This window comes from Chrysemys picta, chromosome 12, assembly GCF_011386835.1.
Source record: "Chrysemys picta bellii isolate R12L10 chromosome 12, ASM1138683v2, whole genome shotgun sequence".
Taxonomy (NCBI): Eukaryota; Metazoa; Chordata; order Testudines; family Emydidae; genus Chrysemys; species Chrysemys picta.
The window spans coordinates 50,095,663-50,118,005 of NC_088802.1; the positions used below are offsets into that span (position 1 = coordinate 50,095,663).

The 22,343-nt window shown below is 38.5% G+C and overlaps 1 protein-coding gene across 4 annotated transcripts in view; it reads left to right on the forward strand.

Annotated features, from left to right (window-relative positions):
* Positions 1-22,343, forward strand: part of HELZ (helicase with zinc finger) — a 139,405-nt gene that overhangs the window by 40,873 nt on the left and 76,189 nt on the right. For all 4 annotated transcript variants that reach the window (XM_005282930.4, XM_005282931.4, XM_024104614.3 and 1 more), the window contains 3 exons: positions 831-1,098; positions 8,842-9,175; positions 17,999-18,129. In XM_005282930.4, coding sequence (XP_005282987.1) covers positions 831-1,098; positions 8,842-9,175; positions 17,999-18,129 — 733 coding nt within the window. The remainder of the gene's footprint in view (positions 1-830; positions 1,099-8,841; positions 9,176-17,998; positions 18,130-22,343) is intronic.

Sequence of the window (22,343 nt, forward strand, 5' to 3'; positions counted from 1 at the left end):
CATGTATATGATTTGGGCTACAATATAGAGACATATCAGAGCTAATGAAGGATAGACTGAAACATTAATTTCCTTCCATTTATAAATGTGGGTCACACTTTCAAGTGATGCTTGGAGAATTAATTGTGTGTGTACGATATGAATCTTTTCAAATGCTTAACCCTAATGTTATAATAACCTAGGACTTAGTTTTTAATATGGTAAAGGGCTTTCATGTACTGCAAGTTATGTTTCCCGATCACCTACCCTACTGGTTCCCCCACAGGTTCATGTATATTTTCTTTGTTTTTGGAGGGGAAAGGTGTTTGCTATTATAGCTCACCTTTGAAAAGGACATGCAGATACTATGGATGCTTCTGATTGCTCTTAGTTATAATAATAGAATCCTTCCATCACTTGTTTAATTTGTATGCTCTCTCTGTTCCTATCTGTAGAGTTGTTATACTTTGATATTCTCTTATTCTTGTGTGTGAGTTGGTTCTTGTCTGTTGTCAATCAACATCTGAAGTTGGAGTAGTTCTTCAACAGTAAAATTATGAAAACTGTCCTAGACAAAGGAGAATGTTATCTGCAGTTTCATTATTTTAAGATAGCTGAGTATCTTCAGTAATCCTGTGTTCTCCTTGAAGAACCAAACCATATTCTGTTAGTTAAAAATTAAGTTTAGCTTATAAATTCACGATTCTTCTGTTTTACGTGAATACGCTGTGGTGGGGAAAAAATCTAACGTTTCCCACTTATATATGTCATTTACATGTGATCAAAGTGTGGAAAATTATCTTGGAGAATTTGAACTGAAGTCTTGTCCCTGTTTGTATCTCCACATGCAGATCTTGAATACCTGATGCATGCACGGCAACAGTTACTAACTACAGCTAAGCGTTGGGATTCTACTTCTAAGACTATTGTAGATTTTGAGCCTAATGAAACTACTGAATTGGAGAAGAGCCTTCTTATCAGATACCAAATTCCTCTATCTGCTGACCAGCTGTTTACACAGTCTGTCCTGGACAAATCATTGACCAAGACCAACTATCAGTCACGGTTGCATGACCTCCTTTATATTGAGGAAATAGCACAGTATAAGGAAGTCAGCAAGTAAGTAATACTTTTACAAAATTCTGTCTTAAATGACTGTTGCTGTCCTACTAAAAATGATTAGGATGTCACCCTTTCATTGTAATTGCACTTCTCTGACTGGTCTTGAAAGGGCTAACAGTTTAGCCATTAAACCTTCTTACATCTTAAGAGTGGATATGAGTCTTGAAATCTTACCTCTTCATAGAGGAGAATGGAAATATATACTGTAGAAATAAATGGCTGTGAAGATAAAGAGATGTCTTCATTAACCTTTGGTTAGGGTTAGACACACTAACCTCAAATGTACTGTATTTTCCTAGGGTCCTGAGGTTAGTTTTTCTTCTTCTTCTAGCTCCCTAAATACCAAACAATGTTGAGGACAGCAGGGGCAATTTAGAATGTTTCTGTTCCCTTGCCAAAAAAGAGAGTCTGTTACAGTTCAGTTATCTGTGACAGCCTCAAATAAAAGGGGGTTCAGAAGAGAAAAATATTACCATTCTTCTCTATAGATGATTGCAGGTTTAAGAAAACTTTTGAATCCTCCTTATGTCAGGGTGGGCCAGATCCTGATTTCTGTTGCACACGTGCACATCTAGAATAACTGCTTTGGAGAGCTGATCCTTTACCTACTATTTGCTAAACAGGCAGAATGAGTAATAGCTTTACAAGTGTAAGATTGGCACATAATGTAGACTCTATTTTTTTGTGTCAGAAATATTCTTTGTCGTTATATATGTGCTGTCCAGCACCATTCGACATATGAGAAGGATGCACGTGGAAAAATAAAGTACACGTTCCAGGTTCATAGTCGTGCTATACTGGACCATTTTTCTATTTTGACATTTGTGATTAATGATCTCACCTTCACTTGTATGGTATGAAAATCTTTTAAGGTGACATACTCCTAGATCAAGAACTCTTATTGGCATCATTTCCCCCGTAACTTGATGTGGTGGCAAGTAAAATCTTGTATATACCAATACAAGAATGCCTTCTGAAGAGCACTGTGCCTCCGAACGTAGTCAGGAGTTTAATCGAATTATGCAGTGGTCATTTAAGAATATTAATAATATGTACTATTATTGAAGGAGACTTTTTTGAAGCAGGAAAACAGTATCTAGTCATATTGCTTTCATATCTGGTAAAAGTGATAGTAAACTTGAACCAGTTCACTGAATATACCTAGTCATAGCTCTCCTCTCTTGGAGAGCTGGAATTTAACATACAAAGAATTTGCTTCTACATGATGTTGTTTTCAGGAAACTAACAGATTCCCTCTTGCTGACCTCCATCACACGTATTTTTATGGAGGTTTATCTTTCAAGGCTTTTAAACCAAGATCAGACTTAGAGAAAACAGTGATACAAACAACAAATAAATAATGTTTTTACTATGTTAATATTCATGTTGAAAATTTACGTTGCCAACATCTCTTGGAAGACAAAAGAGCAGCTTGCATGTACAAACGATGGAATAACGAGTACATTCCAATACATGATGCTTCACTTTTGGATAATTTGGTACTCCAATAAATTATTTCTATTGCACGACTTTCTGTTACGTGGATTAATAAACATAAGTTCTATACATGTTTTTTAAGTGTCTTCTGTTTGGTAGAATTGATGATAGAAATCTTCTTCTTTTGATTAAATTATGTTATAGTCAAACCATTTTAATACACTGGGTCAAACTTCTACATACCTGTGATCCCATGTGCCTTAGGTCACAAGTGGTGATTGTTGTGGATCTTGCTAGCCTCTAGTAGATATTTGTACAGATCATAAAACAGCTGATTGTCAACAGGGTGTCTCAAGAGAGGTCCAGGACTGGAATAATTTGCAGTCCATGGTTACAGTGCATTGTTGGGTTAAGCAGTACTGCTGGTTCCTCACTTTCATCAGCCCCTAATTGATCCCATTTAGAAGGTGGCGGTGTACATGATTTGAAAATGATGCGATAGGCCTGAACATGCACAAGAAAAGGCAGAGCGAAGGTTAAAACTTGAGGCCACTTTATGGCTTCATATGCAGCAAGTAACACCACACCTGCTGTATCGAGACCCCTGCAATACTTAGATACAACTTGGTGAATTGATGACACAATGGAATCACCAGCTTCCTGGTGATGCTTGCTTTAAATCAAATGTTGCCCTTCGGGCTAATTTTTCAGTAGTGACACCTCCAATTTTGAGCTCAGAATGCACCTGTTTGTGTGCACATGTGCATTTTTTCAGCTAAAGGTGGATTATGCAGTGTACTCTGCATAGGCCTATATGCAGAAGCCTTTTGGAAGCTGCAGCTGGTGTAGAATTGAGCCAGCTGATTATTACTAAGCAGAGTTTCCCTCGTGGAGCCCATAATCCATACTCCAAAATCTGCACTGGCTGCCAGTTGATTTCCAGGTCAAATTCATAGTGTTGGTTTTGATCTATGACACCCTAAATGGTTTGTTTCTGTCTGCCTGCGAGAGTGCCTCTCTCCTTGTGATCCTATAGCGGATGTGGTCATCTCCAGCACTTGAGCTAACAGCCCTCACTATAAGCAGGAGGGTGTTGGTTGCAGGCATTCTTGGTGAAGGATTCAGCACTCTGGTTCTTGTTCCTAGCCTTGATTTTGAGCCTGGCTTATTTTTTTATTTTTTATTTGTTGTGACCTTTAAGGCACACTGCAAATTGCAATGCTTGTCCCAAACTTTCCTTGGAGGGCCAGAGGACAAGTGCTGAAAGGTGTTATGTGGAAGAGGTTGCAATGGCATGGGAAAGCATCTTTAATTGACTGTCGCAAGGGAGTCTCTGGTGGGGTTGGGAAGCTCTTGGTGAGCTTTATGTGTAAGTTGTGTTTATTGCAATGTTGATGAAAAATTTTATTTTAGATAATTACTTAACGTGCTTAGAGTAGGAAACGGGCAATAAAGGTTAGAATAAATAAGCCAACACTCTGATTTCCATATGCAAATGTGGGCTTTGTATGAACAAGCAAATGTGCAGGCCAAGCTCTAATATGATCTGGTGGAAATTTGGGCCTTTCCTGTAATTTTTGAGGATTTAAACGTCATCATCTTTCTCACTCTGACATTAAAAAAGAAAGCAGACTAATAATAATAATAATTAATAATACCTAAGTGCCGTAAAAAACATTCACTAGTGAATCTGAGAGGTTAAATAATTGCGGCTCACACTATTTTGTACTCATGCAGTACATTTTTTGCTATCCAAATTGTAGGCCAGGTTTTCACTGAAGTTTGCAGAAGCCTCGCATATTGGCTTTCATGGAAGGTCAATGTATTTTTGCTGAATTGGGCCCTGAGTTCATGAGCCATTACTGCATATTACACTGTGCCACTAAGTAGTAAAATGCTGCTGTGCATGCCCTCTGTGGAACTTACACACATGAATGTTAAACGCCACATTGAACCTTTTAAAACACTGGCACACGGAGACATATTCTCTATGGGATATTTGGTCTTTTGGGGGGCTATAGTCTCCATTGGCAGTGGTTGGGCTATGATCTGGTAAGTCCTAAACTTTTGTGATGTAAATATAGACAATAACCTTTTTCCTAGCTAATTAGAAATAGAAGCATAATTATGTTGAAATTTTATAACATTGCTAAGAAGGTTGGAATATTGGGCAGATTTGCTGTTAGGATTTGCTGAGATTTTGGCTGATAGATTTTCCCTGTTCGTTTTTACTCTGTTTGTTTCCAGCTTCATGCTGCCCAGAAAAATCTGAGAGAAAGAAGTAAATCAAACACTACAAAAGTTTTGAGGTGGCACGATGACTAAGACAGCTGAAGTTTCAAATGAAACTCCAACTTAGTTTTTCTCACCACCTGAGAGTTCATCTCTCAGTGAAGAATAAGTATTTCTAAAATTACACAAAGCTTGAATTTACAGTATAAGAACTCTCAAAAATTAATTATGGCTTTTGTGGTAAAGTGTTTATGCGAGAGCACACTAAAAAGTGTTAATTGGACTTGCATTTCTGATTAGCGGAACATCAGATCTTTAAGTGTTAGCGTGAAAGCATCCATTGTGTAATCCAGAAAAATGATGTCAAATATGAGAGAAACCTCGAAAATATATATATAGACATATATAGATATATATATTTTATTTTTTTTGGTAAGTTGTTTGGGAGACTAAGGAGTTTATTTCCTCTTAGAAAAGCATCATGATGTACTATTTGAAAGAGCCTACAGTAAAGCAAATGGTAGCTATGAGCATTATAGTGGCTTAGTAATTAATACACTAGCATAGGGAGCATTGGACTGGGAGTCAAGAAACCTGGGTTGTGTTGCTGCTTTCACCCCTGTTTTGGAGTGTTACATTGGGCAGATGGCTAAGGCTTGCTTTTTCAAACGTGACCTTTAATTTTGGGTGCTCCATTCTTGTGTGCCTAACTTTAGACACCTATGACCTAATTTTCAGAAGTGCTGACTGTCCAGGTCAACAGTTGAAGTCAGGAACTTCAGTTCATCCTCTCTGAAAATCAGGCCCTTGGTATTTAAAGTTGAACACCCAAAATTAGAGGTCACTTAAAAAAATGTGGCAGTTAACCTCCTTGTGCCTCAGTTTCACAATCTGTAAAATACTTCCTGACTTTACAGGGATGTTCAGAGGCTTAATTCATCCATTTATAGAAACAAACTTTTGAAAGGACAGTGCAATGCAAGTCCAAACTGATCTTTTTAATTGGTCTGATTCTGATCTTTTGCTTGGGGAGTGAGGTTCATCTAGTTAAATCTTATTAAGCATGAACATGGAGTGTGCTCATGTTCAATCTAAGAAGGAAAGGGGGAGTGAATGAAGGAAGTGTAGTGCTTGAGTACTAGAGGATTTGGTAGTTGAATAGCTCACCAGAGGGTGTCTCCCTAGTCAATGGAAATAATTTAATAATCTGGAGAAGAAGGTTCTAATCAGCAGATTAGAACCAATGTAGCCACTTAAGATGATGCTGTAAAGAGTGGCATGTCTCAGAATAGCAGTAATATAGTTATTCAGCTAATATATGTGTAATAACATGGAGTGTTTTAAATTGATTCAAGTTAGCGAAAGCTGTGATTAAATAAAAACATTATACTGCCACCTGATATCTGACTGATGATAATGAGATTTTAAACGTTACTGAGGTTTATATACATTTAACACAATATTGCATCAGTCATCTGAATGGAATTAACATATGTAACTGACTAATAGAGAATTCAGAATTATATATTATAAGTTGACAAGGAAAAAGTCTTGCATGCTTTTTCCTAAATGTTTTTAGAAAGTGGAAGGAATTTATTTTAATTTCAGTCATGGTCTGCTGAATTCATGCTTTGAGGTAAACTAAATGATCACTTTTACTGCAAATTCCTTAGTAGCTATTACAATTATCTTAAGTATACTGATGATGAAGAAAGTAAATTTGTGTCCCTGTCAAGCCAAAAATCATCGTAGTTCATTGCATTGCTTATTTGCCAGGGATGTTTGTGTGTCTTAGTATACCTGTTATACAGAGAATGAAATACCACCACAAGGAGACAGACTTGCAGTTTTCATTTAAGGAAAAAGACTTATCAGATGTGAACAAAAATCTTTCATGGGTTTAATAGGCATTTACCATGCACAGAAGAGAACTGAAACTGGTTTGATTTGGTACTAGTTTGGGACTGTGATACGTTGTAGTAAAGATTTTCTTTTACAATGGATTAAATAGTATTACATATGCACTTTTAATAGTTTACCAGGAATGGTTGGAAGGAAGCTGAATGGATTGAACAAATCAGCATAAATGTGGAAAGCATCATATGGAGACAACACACAACAATAGAAAGTTGTCCATTTCACATGATAAAAAGATCACTGCTCATTTTAGTGGAAAGCAATGTATTCTGCATCCCTTCTACTTTCATTGATGTATTCCCCTGTAACTCATTACAAACTATTAGGTTAAACTTGCTGACATTGAGATAGATATGAGTGTGTGTAATACACTTCCATGGGAATGGCTGAAGCTCTGTTACTTGGCACATTTAGGAACCAGGATGAAGAAAGAACTATAAAATGTATTGGATCATTGTCCTTTAGAAAAGAGAAGGACAAGACAGGCTAACAGGTCATTTTTAGCTTTAATGTATATGATTTTTTTAAGAAGTGTAAATACAAAGAGTGGATTTGCTACTTCTACTGTGAATGCGGTGTGGGGTAGTCATGGCTAAATGTTAGAGCAGAAAGAACTCACTGCCAGTGGGAGCTTTGTGCACGGATGCCCTATGTGGTTAGGCATGTGATATGTTAGATATTAATCCTTCATTTACAATAGATCCATTCTCATTATTTATTGGTCTTTGCTTCTAATGTCATAAAGTTTTAAAAGAATCTGTTAAACTATGAGGGTATAATAGCCCTTTGCTCCTCTCAAGATGGCAGCCTGCCTTCTCTGATCTGCACCTAGAACAGGGTGTACAGAACGAATAGGAACTGTATTCTGTTCTGGACCTGTGTATATGTCCTTAAAGAATACGATGTAGTCAATTCATGAATATATCGTAAGCTTAAAAGATATTAAAATAACTTTTCATTGCTGCGAGAAAAATGCTGCAGACGTTACTCCCGTAAAACTCTCATTGACTTCGGGCAGAGTTTTCCCTAAGTAAAAATTGCAGGATTTGGTTCTATTTAGAGCACCTTTTTAAAACCTTCAGCCATGTTACTGCTTGTAACCACCCTTTGATGTTAGTTACATTCCATTCAGAAGCAAAATAGACACTGTTTCCCTCCGATGTTTTTGTACTGTTCAGTTACTTCGTTTGTTTACAATTGCATTCCTTCCTTTTATTATATATCGTTTTCCTTCACTAAGGTAATGTATAATTACACTTTTTTATATCTTTACTAATTTATTTAATATAGATATAATTTGAGTTTTGTAATGAATAAATTTGTTTTGTAATGAATAAATTTGACAATGGCAAAAATATATCAATTGTGTTATCCTTTATAGAATTTCTCTACCTCATTGTCACTTTGCTTGTAGTGGGGTTTTAGAATCATGGACCAGATTTACTTGCCAAAAGAAGAAACTCTGAGGATCTTTTTTTCATTCTGAATAAACTGAGTATTTGTTACCCTTAAAGTGCATGTTGCCCTTAAATAACATTTAAAAGGCTGCCATACCTGCCATTACAGACAGAGCAGCTGCTTGCAGGGGAAGTTTTCTCTTATCAACAGAATTTGTAGCTGCCTTCTCTGAATGGAGGCACAACGTTCTTGAATGTTCTACAGTACTGTGCTTAAACTTCCCTTTCTCAAGGCCAGATTCTGCCCCCCTTATTCACAATGAAAAGTTACTTACACAGTCCCATTGAACTGCTGTGAAAGAAGGTATTACTCAGTGTAAGGGTATGTCTTCACTACCCACCGGATCGGCGGGTAGTAATCGATCCCTGAACGCGCTCCCCGTCGACTCCGGAACTCCACCAGAGCGAGAGGCGGTAGTGGAGTCGATGGGGGAGCTGTGACCGACGATCCCGCACCGTGAGGACCCGAAGTAAATCGATCTAAGCTATGCTAGTCGACTTCAGCTATGCTATTCAAGTAGCTGAAGTTGTGTATCTTAGATCGATCCTCCCCCCCAGTGTAAACCAGCCCAAAGGGAGGTAGGGTTGGATCTTGAATGTGTGGTGTCTCTGAACTTGGACGCATTTGATTAACATTGTCTCCTGATTTCTAAAATCAAATCCTTTTTCTGAACTAACTTTATACTTTCTGATTTAGGTTCAACATAAAAGTGCAATTGCAGATTGTAGCAAGCTTCATGCTCACTGGTGTATCCGGAGGTGCAAAGTATGCCCAAAACGGACAACTTTTTGGCCGCTTTAAGCTCACTGAAACGCTTTCTGAAGACACTTTGGCTGGACGGCTGGTGATGACCAAAGTCAATGCTGTTTATTTATTGCCAGTCACTAAAGAGAAGTCAGTACAGACCCAAGGAACCAAAGAGAAGGTTTATGAAGCAGCTATTGAAGAGAAAACAAAGGATTATATCTTCTTGAGGGTATCCAGGGAATGCTGTGAAGAACTTAATCTTCGAGCAGATTGTGAAATGCAGGTATGTTTGAATGGAAGATTCTTGCTGTAGGAGGAATTTGTGCTACTTTTTTCCCTCCTAAAGTAATTACATGCCAAAGGACTAGAAAGATATTAATAAGATTTTTTTATTCCTTGTTATATGCAGAAAATCTAGCAAGGAGAAGAATTTCATATTAAAATTTTATGTTTAAATTTGATTTTTATACGTAATAGAATTAATATTTTAAAACTGTTAGAGTAAAAATATATTTTAATGAGACTCATTTCTGATATAAAACTTGTTCTGATATGGTTAAGCATCCTGTGCAAATCTTAGCTTGTGTTCTCAAGGATACAGCTTGAGAGCTAATAATACAGGTTTTTGAACTCCAGTTCAAACACTTAGCCATTTTTGTGCCGGAGTATGGACTTATTTGTTCTGAAGAGCCTCTAGCTTCATCTTTATTTTTATGGGTTTGTGTTTGTGGTGGGACATAGGTGTTCTATCCACTTTTGACACCTACCTGCGATATTTCTCTATTCCTGTTTTCTTGATCTCTCTGCTGCCTTTTGTCTGAGTGATTACTCTCCCTTTCTCTGCAGTCTCTTTGTGGCCCCCTGGGCTTTGTATTGTCTGGTTTTTGAGTATGTGTCAGTGTGGATCCCTCTGTAGATGCACATGTGTGTGACTCTTGGATTTTGTTTTTACTAGCAGTGTCTGTTGGGGCTGTGCATGTGCCCTTTGCCTCTTTGTGTTAGGGCATAAAGGGTGTGACCCTACTTTAGTTCCCCCTTACTGCCTGGGGCAGTGAGTTAGAACCCAGCAGGTGCAACCTACTGCTCTCTTCTGAGACCCGTAACTGGTCTTTTTCAGCCTATTTGGCTATCTTATCTTCACTATTTATCATAAAGCATGTTCCTTTAAAAAAAAAGTGGAAAATTTGATCAATGATTCCCAGGTACAGCGGGGCAAGGTGAGGCAAGGCACTTCATGCCAACTGCTAACCTTATAGTGCAGTCCAACCCCTCTGTGAAGGATTGCAGGCCTTGAACCTGGGCCCTTGGGTCCCCAGGCAGCGATCAGACCGTGGCTGCCACCCAGTAGCTCTTCTGAACCAGTGGAGAAGGGGGCTAGCGAAGCTCTAGCTCACAAAGAGACCCGCCCATGAAGAGGCACAGGAAGTTGTCTGACCATCTAGGTGAATCCCTGGCTGCCTGCTGGTATGGTCCCTGCCTACTTTGAGTCCTGGTTTCTTCCTCCCAGCCTGATCCTGGTTCTTGCTCTCCTCATCCCAGACCCCTGCTTATTTCTGGTACCTGTTTTTCTGCCTTGCTCCAAGTTCCTGCTCCTACACCCTACCCATGATGATGGCTTTGGCTCATGATAAATAGCAGGGAAACCTTTGCTGGAAGAATATATTCATCTAAATAAAAGAGGTTCTTGATATGGGCTGCCCAGCATGGTGTGGACTCAGTCCAGGCCTTGATACATCGGAACCTCAGCTACTTATTACACTTAAAACAGACCAGCCTCTTGTTCAGCTCTATTAAGGTTTAGTTTGCATTCTCAGCTTGTCATCAATCTGTACAATCATGCTTAGTCTTTTCTCATCCCACGGTGTCAAAATTTCTCAGTGGGCTATTAACACACTTACTCACTGGGCAGAGAACCTACTCCTGCCTGGGTCCTCATTAGTTCTCCTGAGACTCATGGAGCCTCTCTGTGAGACTGCTCCCTGCACATCCTCACTCTGAAGACCATCTTCCTGGTATTGTGCTGCGTCATCCATTGGCTGGTGTTCCTTTACTGCTGAATATCAAGACGCACTCAACCAGACCTCAAGCAACATCCTCCTCCTGCTTCAGAAATGTGACAGTTTCCAAGATCTACAAAGCGATGACGTGGAGTAATCCACTGACCTTTGTCAAGCATTATGCATTGGGCTTGGATGCCAGATGTGGGAGAGCGGTACTCCAGTGACTATTAGACTGACGTAGCTGAAACTCCTCTTCCCAACATCCTGAGGAGATATTACTTGCCCCTTGTCTATAGCAGGTTCCACACTGACACATTTTCTAAGAAGAAAGAACGGTTACTTACCCTCCAGTAACTGTGTTCTTCAAGATGTTGCAACCAGTGTGAATCCCATGACCTGCCCTCCATCCAAGCTGCCATGGGCTTTGACTTGTGAGGGAACTGTTAGAGCTACTCTGCCCTTTATCCCCTTGTGTGGACGCATGGGAAGGCACATGTGTGCGGCCCCAACAGACACTGATATTAAGGAAAACAAATCTGATCTCGTATGCATGTGTGCTCGTGTAGAAGGATCCACACTGACTACAATATCTCAAAGAATCGCTTCCTGACTGCCTGGCTGGGCCACATACAATCACCGTAGAGGATGTCCTTTGGGATGCGCTCATCATTCATTCGGCACACATGCCCAAGCCAGCAGAGGTATCTCTGTTTGAGGAATGTTTGTATGCTGGCCTGTTTGAGCACCTCAGTGTTGATGACTTTTTCCCTTCAGGAAATTCAAAAGATTTGATGAAGGCAACGCATTTGAAAATTGTTGAGCCTCTTTTCCTGATGAGAGTATAAGGTCCTTGTCTCGCTCCCCTACAAAAGTGTGCTGATAACCTATGCATGATGCACACAGATCTTTGTGTATTCTGTCAGTTTGTTGTTTTGCCATCCCTTTTGCTCAGTCTAGACATTGTTGTGGCGGTTTTTCCAATGCGGATGTTGAGTTTTGTTTTAAATGAAAGGTTGACTGTGATAGTGGACCCCAAGTATGTGAACATGTTCACCACTTCAAGTTCACAGTTGTTGATCTTGATGGAGGGTGCTTCCTCAACTCCTTGGCACATTATGTCAGTCTTTTTTAGGCTGTCTTGGCAGGCTTTGGAGAAACTGTCCATTAGGTGAAGAAATTATTCAGTTGAATAACAGAAACTAAAATGAAAATACAGACAGATATCTGTGTAAGGAGACTATTATTTTCCCTAGCCCAGATGTCTTTAATAGAGGAATCCCGTCACAAAGTTAAGATTTACAGCTCCATTGCCAGGGCAAACAATATTGGAGATAGGGTCAGTACTTCGTTTATTTTGCAATCAGCATGAAATGGACTGAAATAGACGTCTTGACCTTAAATAGTGTTGTGGGGTTTATGGACAAGATAGTTCAGGTAATGTAAATACATCCTGCTCCAGAACATGGAAGAATAAACTCTAGTTGACAAAAATCAAATAATTCCCCCCTCCTTGTGTCTCCCTGGTAGAGATAAGGGGATTGACCTGCTACCTAACAGAAATAATCCCAAATTAAGGCCACTGAAATTGATTGAAATAAATCCATTTTGGGGGAGCATGTCACCTTCCATTCAGTTTGTTTTGTGAAACATATGCAAGAATCCTAATGTCTTCATTTAACATGGATAATTAGTCTACAAGACTTGTATCGTGCTGAGTGCGGTTAGTGTTTGTTTTCTTAAAACAATAATTAAAGCCACTAACTGACTCTATTTATAAACTCCACTGGAATACAAAATGAGTTCGGGCTTTTAGTAACTTTGATTTTTTTTTTCTTTTAAAACTGCTTATGAAACTCAGGTAGGGTGAGCTGTTCAGATCTGTCATTTTAGGATTACAATATCCTAGAATGAGAATTTGATCCTACAGTTATTCATAAAGAAGTGTAATGCTTTGTAAATCTGTTAGAGAACCAATGGTCAAATCCTAACGCTTTTTATATAGTTTTTAATTAGTCCTGATTTCAGTGAGAGTTCTTCAGTGCAAGAACCGATTGACAACTGAGTGAAAAATTAATAGGGAACTCAGGATCTGAGCCCATATACTTTGGATACACACTGGATTCACTGCAGTCAATAGGAGTTTTGCCATTGACTTCAATGGAGCCAGGATTTCATGTTTCATTTTAAATGTTGGCCAAATCTGTCTTATTGCTATGGTCTTTGGATAAAGTATATAGTTTGGTTCCTATCTCTTCCAGTAATCCATGTAAAAAAAACCTCCCTGACCATGCATTTTTCCTGGTGCCCTGCTTCTCGGGTAATGGAGGCTTTTTAATATGTTTGCAGTTCTGATTTTATCAAGTGCATCCTTTACAAAGCTGCAATGGAAGTAACTGTTGTCCAGGGTGAACTGCTTTTTTTTCTTGATCTCTGCTCCTTTTGGTGCCCAGCCATCTGTAGGCTACGCCAGGACAATTTTCTTTAGTGGCCCACACGGTCCTGTGTCATTTTCTGTTAACTGGCAGTGGAACTATAATTGTGTTCCCACTGTTCTCTTGTTGTGGAATGAAGAAAGATAATGCAGGTAATATGCCACTCCTTCCCAGATAGCATATCTAACAGAATGAGTTAATCCGAATTAGATGAAAAACCTCTACATTTATTGTAAGGTATAATGGCGAAGTACATACAGCTAGTAAGAGATGTTTAACACTAACTCAGATTCCTAGAAAGGGCGGTTATAGGGACATTGCCAACATGAAGTCACATGTCTATCTGAAAATTGTGTAGGTACTACAGCTAAGTGGACACGTAAGATGGCTATAACTGGAAGAAGTAGTAAAAAAAGACTCTTCCTGTTTGTTTACTTTGTGCATTTGACGGCACTTTGCGTATAGTCAGCTTAGCTGTTTTTCCATTAAAAGCCCCAGTCTTGCATTGGCAGAGCCTTGTTCCTGTGTAACCCCAATTGCAAGGTTGGGGCCATGGTCGTTTGTTAGGAAGACTCTTCTAACCATCCACAGGGGAGAAGAAAAACTCCTGTGATATTTTTATTAAAAGATAAAAAAGGAAAAAATTCAGGACAAATTGTTTGAAGGGGACTCCATTGAAACATGAATTTTTAAAAATTAGTCAGTTGTTAAAATTTAACTTGACATTGCCTCTTTAATATTACAGAAACTTTTTAGAGACCAATGAATTGTAGCCTCTCTCCACGCATTGCTGACAGCTCTCATACTCTTTAGAGATCATGAAGGAAGTGGTATTGCATAGTGGTTAGAGCAGAGGCCTGGGAGCCAGGAATCTTAGTCTTTTTCTTCCTCTACCACGGACTCACTGTGTAATGTCGGTCAGGACACTTAAGATGGGAATTTGAAAGGAGTTTATTGGAGCTAGGCACCAATGCCCCATCTGCCCATATGGAATCTGTGCTTCGGGTTTAAGAATGCTACCATGAAGGATGAGGTTATGCCCACTCTGTGTGAAGGTAAGGGGAAAGGAGAACGACAGGCAGTACTGAACCTCATGGGGTGGGGGCTAGGACTTTGGCTGCTGGTGCTAAGTAGAATGTGGGGAGAGATGGACATCTTGGAGGGCTGTGGGGACCTGAGTTGGAGAACCACTGATGATGGAAAGAAGATGTTGATTGAGATGAGGATTTTGGAAGACTGGGTCTGGTGGATGCTGGTAATGGTTTGGAGGAAGAGCAGTGAAAAGGCTCTGGGGCTCAGAGGGGTGCTGGTACAGTGAAGATGGGACAGAGTTGGAGGAGCAGGGCCGGTGGAGGACTAACTTACTCTAAGGAGGAACTACAGTAAATTACATGGTTTCCCTGCTGAGATATGTGGTTGTTGCACTGCAGCGTGCTGCTTGGAGGCACATTGTGCTTAAGCATTCCACGTTCTTACTTAGGCCTTCCCGCTCTTTCCTCTTATCGCACTGATGAAAAAACTCGCAGAGCAGGCGTTGCGCTTCTGTGTGCTGTGCAAGAGCAGCATGCCACCCGTCTAGGGGAGAAACGCGTTTTCCTCTCCCCACAGTGCTAGCATCATAGCATGGCACGCTTCCATGCCTCTGTCACAGCCCTGTGGTATTCAAAGGGGAGGTCTATACGCTGATAACTAGAGGGGGAATGATCTGACACATTATGATGCAAGATCACTGAGAAGGAAAGAACATGTCAAGGCAGAAGCATGAATTGTGCACCAAAAGTATATGTGTCCTTTTCATTGTGTGTCTAGCCCCTAGCACGGTGGGGCCTCTAGATGTGTTTCAATACAAATATTAAATAACCCCCGAGTTGAATCATACCAAGTTCCTCCGTGCCTGTCTAGAGCATAGTTCCTGTACACCTGGTTACGAGATTTATCCAGTGACTGGTTCAGAAATTAACGTAAACATCCCTCAGAATAATACAACATCCAAATATATTTTATTACTATTTGCAAAATGTATGTTAAAATTAAAAGTATATTAAATGTATATTTGTAAATGTAAAATGTATATAATATATAGCATTTGGTAGGCTCACATCTTAAACTAGCCAGGGCTATGGAAAAAGAGATTACTTATTCAGGTAATTTTTTAAAATCATGTTTTTTTTTTTTTAGATGTTGCGTTTGCCTTGCGAAGTGAACTCCATAGTGAATGCTATGTAGCTTTAATGTCACCTTTATCTCTTTTGGATGGTTGGCTTTAGATTTTTGCATACAAGTAAACAAGGGGGATGAATATTAAGTCTTTATATTGATTTTTAAGAGGTTTCCAACTTTTGGGCCAAATTCAGCCCTAGTATAAGCAGGCACTGCTCTATTGCCTTTAGTAGACTTACACCACTTAAACCAGGGCTGGATTTGGCTTTTTTAGTAAATAGTGGTATTCATATTACTGTTCACATATTGCCCTACAAGAGCATAGTGCTTAAAACAGATTCAACAGATTCCAGCCCCAATGAGCTTTCATTGTTAAGAGCCTAAGCTTGCATGCCCTAAATTGGAGTAATTGAAACATTCACAGTTGAGTTTGCAAGATTGGGCCCTAAATTATGAAGTGATTTCACAAGCAATTACTAACTCTGGGATATAGCAGCTAATGAAGGATGAGGATTACAACAATAAGGTCACACTGTACTGTTAGTTGCTGATGCCTGCATTAGAGAAGTTCTGAGGTTTGGTTTTGACTGGGTTTTTATTCCACATGAGATAGCATGTTATTAATTCAGAGGAATGATCGACCATTTTTTTTTTAGTGCTCAAATTGCTGTTTTGATTGTCACAAAGGATTTTTAATGTAACAATTAGGAGGGTTTTTTACTTAGTATAGATTCCATGTCATCTTAATTGGTGAACACGATGTTATCGTCTCAATTTCTGGTACTTCTTTACATTTAGAATTTTCAGTTTGGTCTTTTGAGAAACTTCCAGCAAAGACAGATTTTTAAAAATGCCATCTGATTGATTGATGCCAGTTGAACTTTCTGGCTGTTGTTAACCAGGTGTAACAATATTTACCATTTGATATCAGAGAGATTAAGCAATAGGATGGTCAAATATTATTGAGTTGTTAGAGTAGGGGTTGAGAGTTAATAGATCTGGGACCAAATTTTCTAATGTAGTTGCATGGGTATAAATTTAGAGTGACTCCATTGACCTCCGTGGAATTTCTCCAGATTTACACTGGGGTACCTTAACTCGGAGTTTGACCCATAATTTCTGTTTTCAGCTCTGCTGCAGACTTGATGTGCTGTCTTGAGCAAGTCATCACTCAGTCTCTCCATTTTCCCATCTATAAAATGGGGAAGGTAGTACTTAACACACTTTTGTAAAGTTCTTTCAGATCCTTGAGTGAAGGTTGCCATAGAAGTACAAGTGTTATTAGTGCATGTTCCAGTCAATATGTTTCTTGAGGAGTGCCCTTCTGTATAGGTTGAAATATGTTGACCATCAGTGTTGTCATGTTGGCCAACACACACACATCTTGTAGTAAACCCCCATGAATGCTCTTATTGTCTAATCACTAAATGCTAACTGAAGTTGTCCTAAGTGATTACATGACTATTTGCTTGTTACTAAACTATGAAAAGCTGTGCTTCCACATTGGGTAAGAATCGCAGCAACTATGGATTTATTTGTTCTTTTCTATCTGTGTGGTTTTGTGTCAAATTATTTCTATAGATTTCTGTTTTAATCAACATTTAATTCTTCTGTTCAGTACTTTCATCAGGACCATTTGTTTCTGGAGAGATTAATAAATGTAAAATTAAAGCTGTGTAGATTATAGTCTGAGTGGATCATTTTCATGAATTGTTTCCCCTTAAAAGCAGCTTTTATCCATTTCTGTAATTAAAATGTATCTCTTTATCTTTGCTTCTTTAGTAATGCAATTGTATAAATTCATTTTACCATTCATTGCTTAATTCTGGGTTTAATCACGGATGCCAACATGCTATGCTACCATTTCTGGCTTTGTACCAAGATTTTGTTGTCATCATTCTTTATTTATTAACATGAAAACCCCAGTAATTGGAAAGAAAGAAAATGATTATATTAGTATGCAACTAATCTCAGAAATCCATCTTTGCAAAGGTATCTTGGAAGTCTTTATAGTACAATGTAGTCAACAAATTTATACTTTGAGAATGATTGATTGGGTACAGAGAGTATTTGGGTTTTGCCTCTCTTGGCAATATGTCATACAAGGCCATCTACTGATCCACGAAAATTTCTGACCAGGTCAAAGTTCCAGAGTAGGTTTCTGTAACCTGTCTTTTAGTTTCTCTTTTCAAATACAGTTTAAAAATATTCTTCTAAGATAGTCTTTTCTAGTTCTGCAAGAAATTACTGAATTATTTCTAAAAGTACGATGAAATCCTTTCATAGTAGTCAAACGCACAAATTATACTACAAAGAAATCATATGTTTCTCTGTGATTGTTCAAAATGGGCTTAAGCAAATTAACTTTATTATAAATCTTTTGATCTGATGATGCTTGCTTGAGATTTTCTGAAGTTCGGTATAATTTATTGAAAGATAAAATTGAAGTAAAAAAAGTCCTCTTAATCAAATATTTTCTGGTACATCTATTCATTCATTCATTTTGTACTGTAGGTTGAACTTCAGTTTCAGTTAAATCGCTTACCCCTCTGTGAAATGCATTATGCCTTGGACAGGATCAAGGACAACAGTATTTTGTTTCCAGATGTCCGCATGACTCCCACCATACCCTGGAGCCCCAACAGGTACAAAAATACAAACACTTTCATATCAAAGATGGTATGTTAATTCTGTTTTGAATTCCTTATAACTGATGACTCAGATACACTTCCTGTTTAAGGGTACATCTTTGTTCTTCATTAATGTTAAAGGTGGTTCAGGGAAGGGAGTTGAACTGCTTTAAACAGAAAATGAAAACAGACTCTTGTAGGATTAGGACTGGTAGATGGCTTTTCCCTGTTCTCCCCAAAGTAGACCTGTACTGCAATTACATTGTAGCTTTAGAAGACTGAAGCATATTATTATTATTTCCTATTTCTTTAGCCCTATGCTGAAAGTGTGGATGGTGCTTTATAGAGAAATAAAAGTACAGGTTCCTGTCCCAAGGGGCTTACAGTATACTGGCCTAAACTTGAAAATTTGCACTTGCATGAGTAGTCCTATAAACTTGGTAATGGCATTACTTATGTGAGTTTTCAGGATCAGGCCCAAAGTTACATGTGGCACTGCGGTGTCTGACCAACAAAGATGTGATCATAAGTATGGGAAGCACCAGCACCGCACTGCCAAACTGTTGTGAGATCTTCTGTGTCCTCATCTTGTTGGTTGCTTTTCTGAAATGTAAAATCTGTAGATTGTATTAATAGTTTTGAGGGAGCTAAATCTGGCACAAGGGCAGGAGTGGTAGAGTCAAGGTCAGATGAGAATGATAACTGAAAGAAGTGACTCTTATGCAGGGACCTGATGGTGGCAAAGTGAAGCTTTGTGCCTCATAGACTTTAAGGCCGGAAGGGACCATCTTGATCTTCTAGTCTCATGATTACACATTGCAGGCCAGAGAACCTTGCCCACCCACTCCTGTAGTAGACCCATAACCTCTTGCTGAATTACTGAAGTCCTCAAATCATGATTTAAAGACTTGAAGGTACAGAGAATCCACCATTTACTAGTTTAAACCTGCAAGTGACTTGTGCCCCATGCTGCAGAGGAAGGCAAAAAAACCCCAGGGACTCTGCCAATCTGACCCAGGGGAAAATTCCTTCCCAGCCCCAAATATGGCGGTCATTTGGACCCTGAGCATAGGACCAAAGGATTATGGTAGATATTCTAGGTGTAGGGGGAGAGGTGAAAAAAGTCATGAAGTTACTCTAGTAAGACTAAGACCTGGGAAGTGATGAGGCATGCCAATTGATGGTATTCAGCATGAACAGGAGAGGAGTTGTTCAGAACCTTGAAGACAAGAATGAAGAGTGTGATTGTGATGGAGAGTAGATCAGAAGCTCGCCCATGTGTTCAAGGACGGGAACGACATGGCCAGAAGATGATGTTAGCTGCAGCCTGTTGGATAACTAGAGTGCAGTGATGTGAAGAATGGGGAAACCAGAGAAGACAATGGGTGGTTGTAGTAGTACAGGTGAGAGATGATTGGTGCAGGGACCGAGGCTTTAGTTGTAGAGATAGAAATAGATGGATTTTGGAGAGAGCCTGCTACAAAGGCTACTAAAGTCAAAGGAATCTTTCCACTGACTTCACTGAGCTTTAGATCAGGCCCATAAAGAACAGAAAGGATTTAGCAACAAGTCTTGATGTGGGAGAAGAGGAAAGAGAAAAGGCAGAAATGTAATTAAGATAAAATTTTCCATTTTCCATATTTTTTGTTAAGAATCTTTATGCCATCTGTAACAGAAACTAAACCACTGTTCTGCTCTTAAGTTAGTCTTTAGATTGCTAGTATATGCACACGATTTGATTACGTTTAACAAATTTGCTATAAGTAAATATTGGAAACATTATTGATGTCAAGCAGCTGTCTGTCATCAAGCACTATGTAAATTAGTTCTACCAATAAAACAACATCTATGCAGCACAATGTGAATTCTATTCAGAACATAGTAATAAAATATTTCATTCAGAATGTATATTTGTTTCATTTTGTTGTAAAGATCATCATCAGCAACAGAGTGACCTGACTGCCTGATAATAATTCCAAACTTAAGATTCTAATACGGCACAGCTCCTGACTCAGGGCTTATGAACAGTCTCTCACTTAAAATATTACATTTTTTGTCCTCCATCTCAGAGATTAAATTTTGTAAACTCTAAAACCAGAGTAGCTGAAGGATAAAGTGTGAAATTAATTAGAAGTGATGTGAAGCAGCATGGGTCTCAAAAAGGCTATTAAATGGACTTTTGGACTAAACATTGATTTGCCACAGATAACAGTCCATGAATTTTTTGGCAAATTAATGAAGAAAATTAATTTTTGCAAATTAAGCAAAAACAATCATCAAAATTGAAGGTTTTGAGTACCTTTATTGAAATATTTTTTTTGAAAAAAATAATTATTCCTGAGTGGGAAGAGTGTTAGTATGAATTCATACACAATCATGTTGACACTTGGTTTTTGGCTTCTTTTCCCAGCACTGCATACTTCCATTGTTTCATACATTAGAGGACATTTTCAAAGACATACATGGTATGTAGGCACCCATTTCTCAGTCAGTAGGAATTTGGTGCTCAACTGCCACTTGTGCCTTTAAAAATCTCTCCCTATATCTCTGTGGTACATTGGCTTTAAAGCTCACGTGAGATGGTCGGGGAATGAAACAATGGGACCAGATTTGAATTTTGAGGACATGTTGTGCATTGCCACTTACAGTTAGGAAGAAAAAAAACCTGTTGTTGCACTTGTACAGTAGGAAAATTTCAAGATATGCTATGCTGTGTGCCACTTAATGGAGACTGTAATCCAGCTCAAAGTTTTTGCATTCAGTCTAAAGAGAGACTTGAATACTGAATTGTTAATGCAGTTTGTAAGATACTATTCTCAAAATATTGTTAAGGTTTCAGGAATTGCTGTAAAATAGCAAATATCATTTGCATTTTGCATCATATCATTTTCCGTCTGATTTGTGACTATTTATTGTTGGTGAAGATACACGAATCAGAAAGAAAATGGCTCTATTTTTGGATACAAGGCCAGCATACTTTGATAGCATAAATCAGAGCATACTTGTGACATCAGTATTTATAACATGAGAAAATATTTTTTTATGGTGGGTAATCCATTTTTATGTACTTGTTACATAGCAAGCTTTCACCTACTGCATTGATTGTATATATGTAAGTGTGATGCTGGAACTTTTTGTTTATCTGTGATATGGTCATTAAGGCTGGCTTTATTTTGAAACATTTTGATTTTTCTTCTTTTCTTACAGTTAATTTTTAAAGTTTTTTTCCTGTTTTTTAACAAAATATAAAGTTACAGTTCAAAGACCTTATTTTTTCTTTCATCATAAATAATCTCATCTCATCTCCTAGAACTGGAAGGGACCTTGAAAGGTCATCGAGTCCAGCCCCCTGCCTTCACTAGCAGGACCAAGTACTGATTTTGCCCCAGATCCCCAAGTGGCCCCCTCAAGGATTGAACTCACAACCCTGGGTTTAGCAGGCCAATGCTCAAACCACTGAGCTATCCCTCCCCCCTAAATCTTATCCATTTATATCATTATAAAATACTTTTTCTTGTTGGTGTAATTTTGTTAAGTAGTCCACATTTTTATCAGACTTCTTTGATTTCTGTGGGCTAAGTGTTATGGAGCTTTATTCAGGAGGATTTAATTACTTTGGCCTAAATATTATATAAGTTAGTAGAGTCATGTCAGAGGTGAATTTGGCCCAATATCTTTATCTTTCTAGTGCAGAATTTTTCTGACATGCTCTGGGGGGCCAGATGCTCCACTTGTGTAAATCATTGCAGCTCAACTGAAGTCAATGGAGTTATGACAATTTACACCATAGGATCTGGCCTATGTTATCTTTTCTTGACTGACTCAAACTGTCTTCGCCTGTAGTTTTTCTATTTTTTACATCCTATCATCTTTCCACTAGTTCTTAGGTTCTTCAGTCATCTAGTTGTCCATAGCAGTCTTATGAGTTAGGAATTCAATTAATTCCCTCTTGGTTTTACCCCATACCACTACCCAACACAAGTTTTCCAGGCCCAGAAGAATTATAATGTAAGTAGCAAGACAGATCACATTACAAAAGTATGGCCATATGTGCAAAGTGACAGGTGTTTCTTACTATGTATACCTACTTTTAAATCTGTCAGTGAGAATATTAAAAACTGCATATAGAAATCCTTAGCCTCTTATGTTCATTGGAACTTTCCTAAAGTAACTTCCTGTTTAAATGCTGATACCCTTAACCCAGTTATAGTACCAGTACTTTTTTTTTA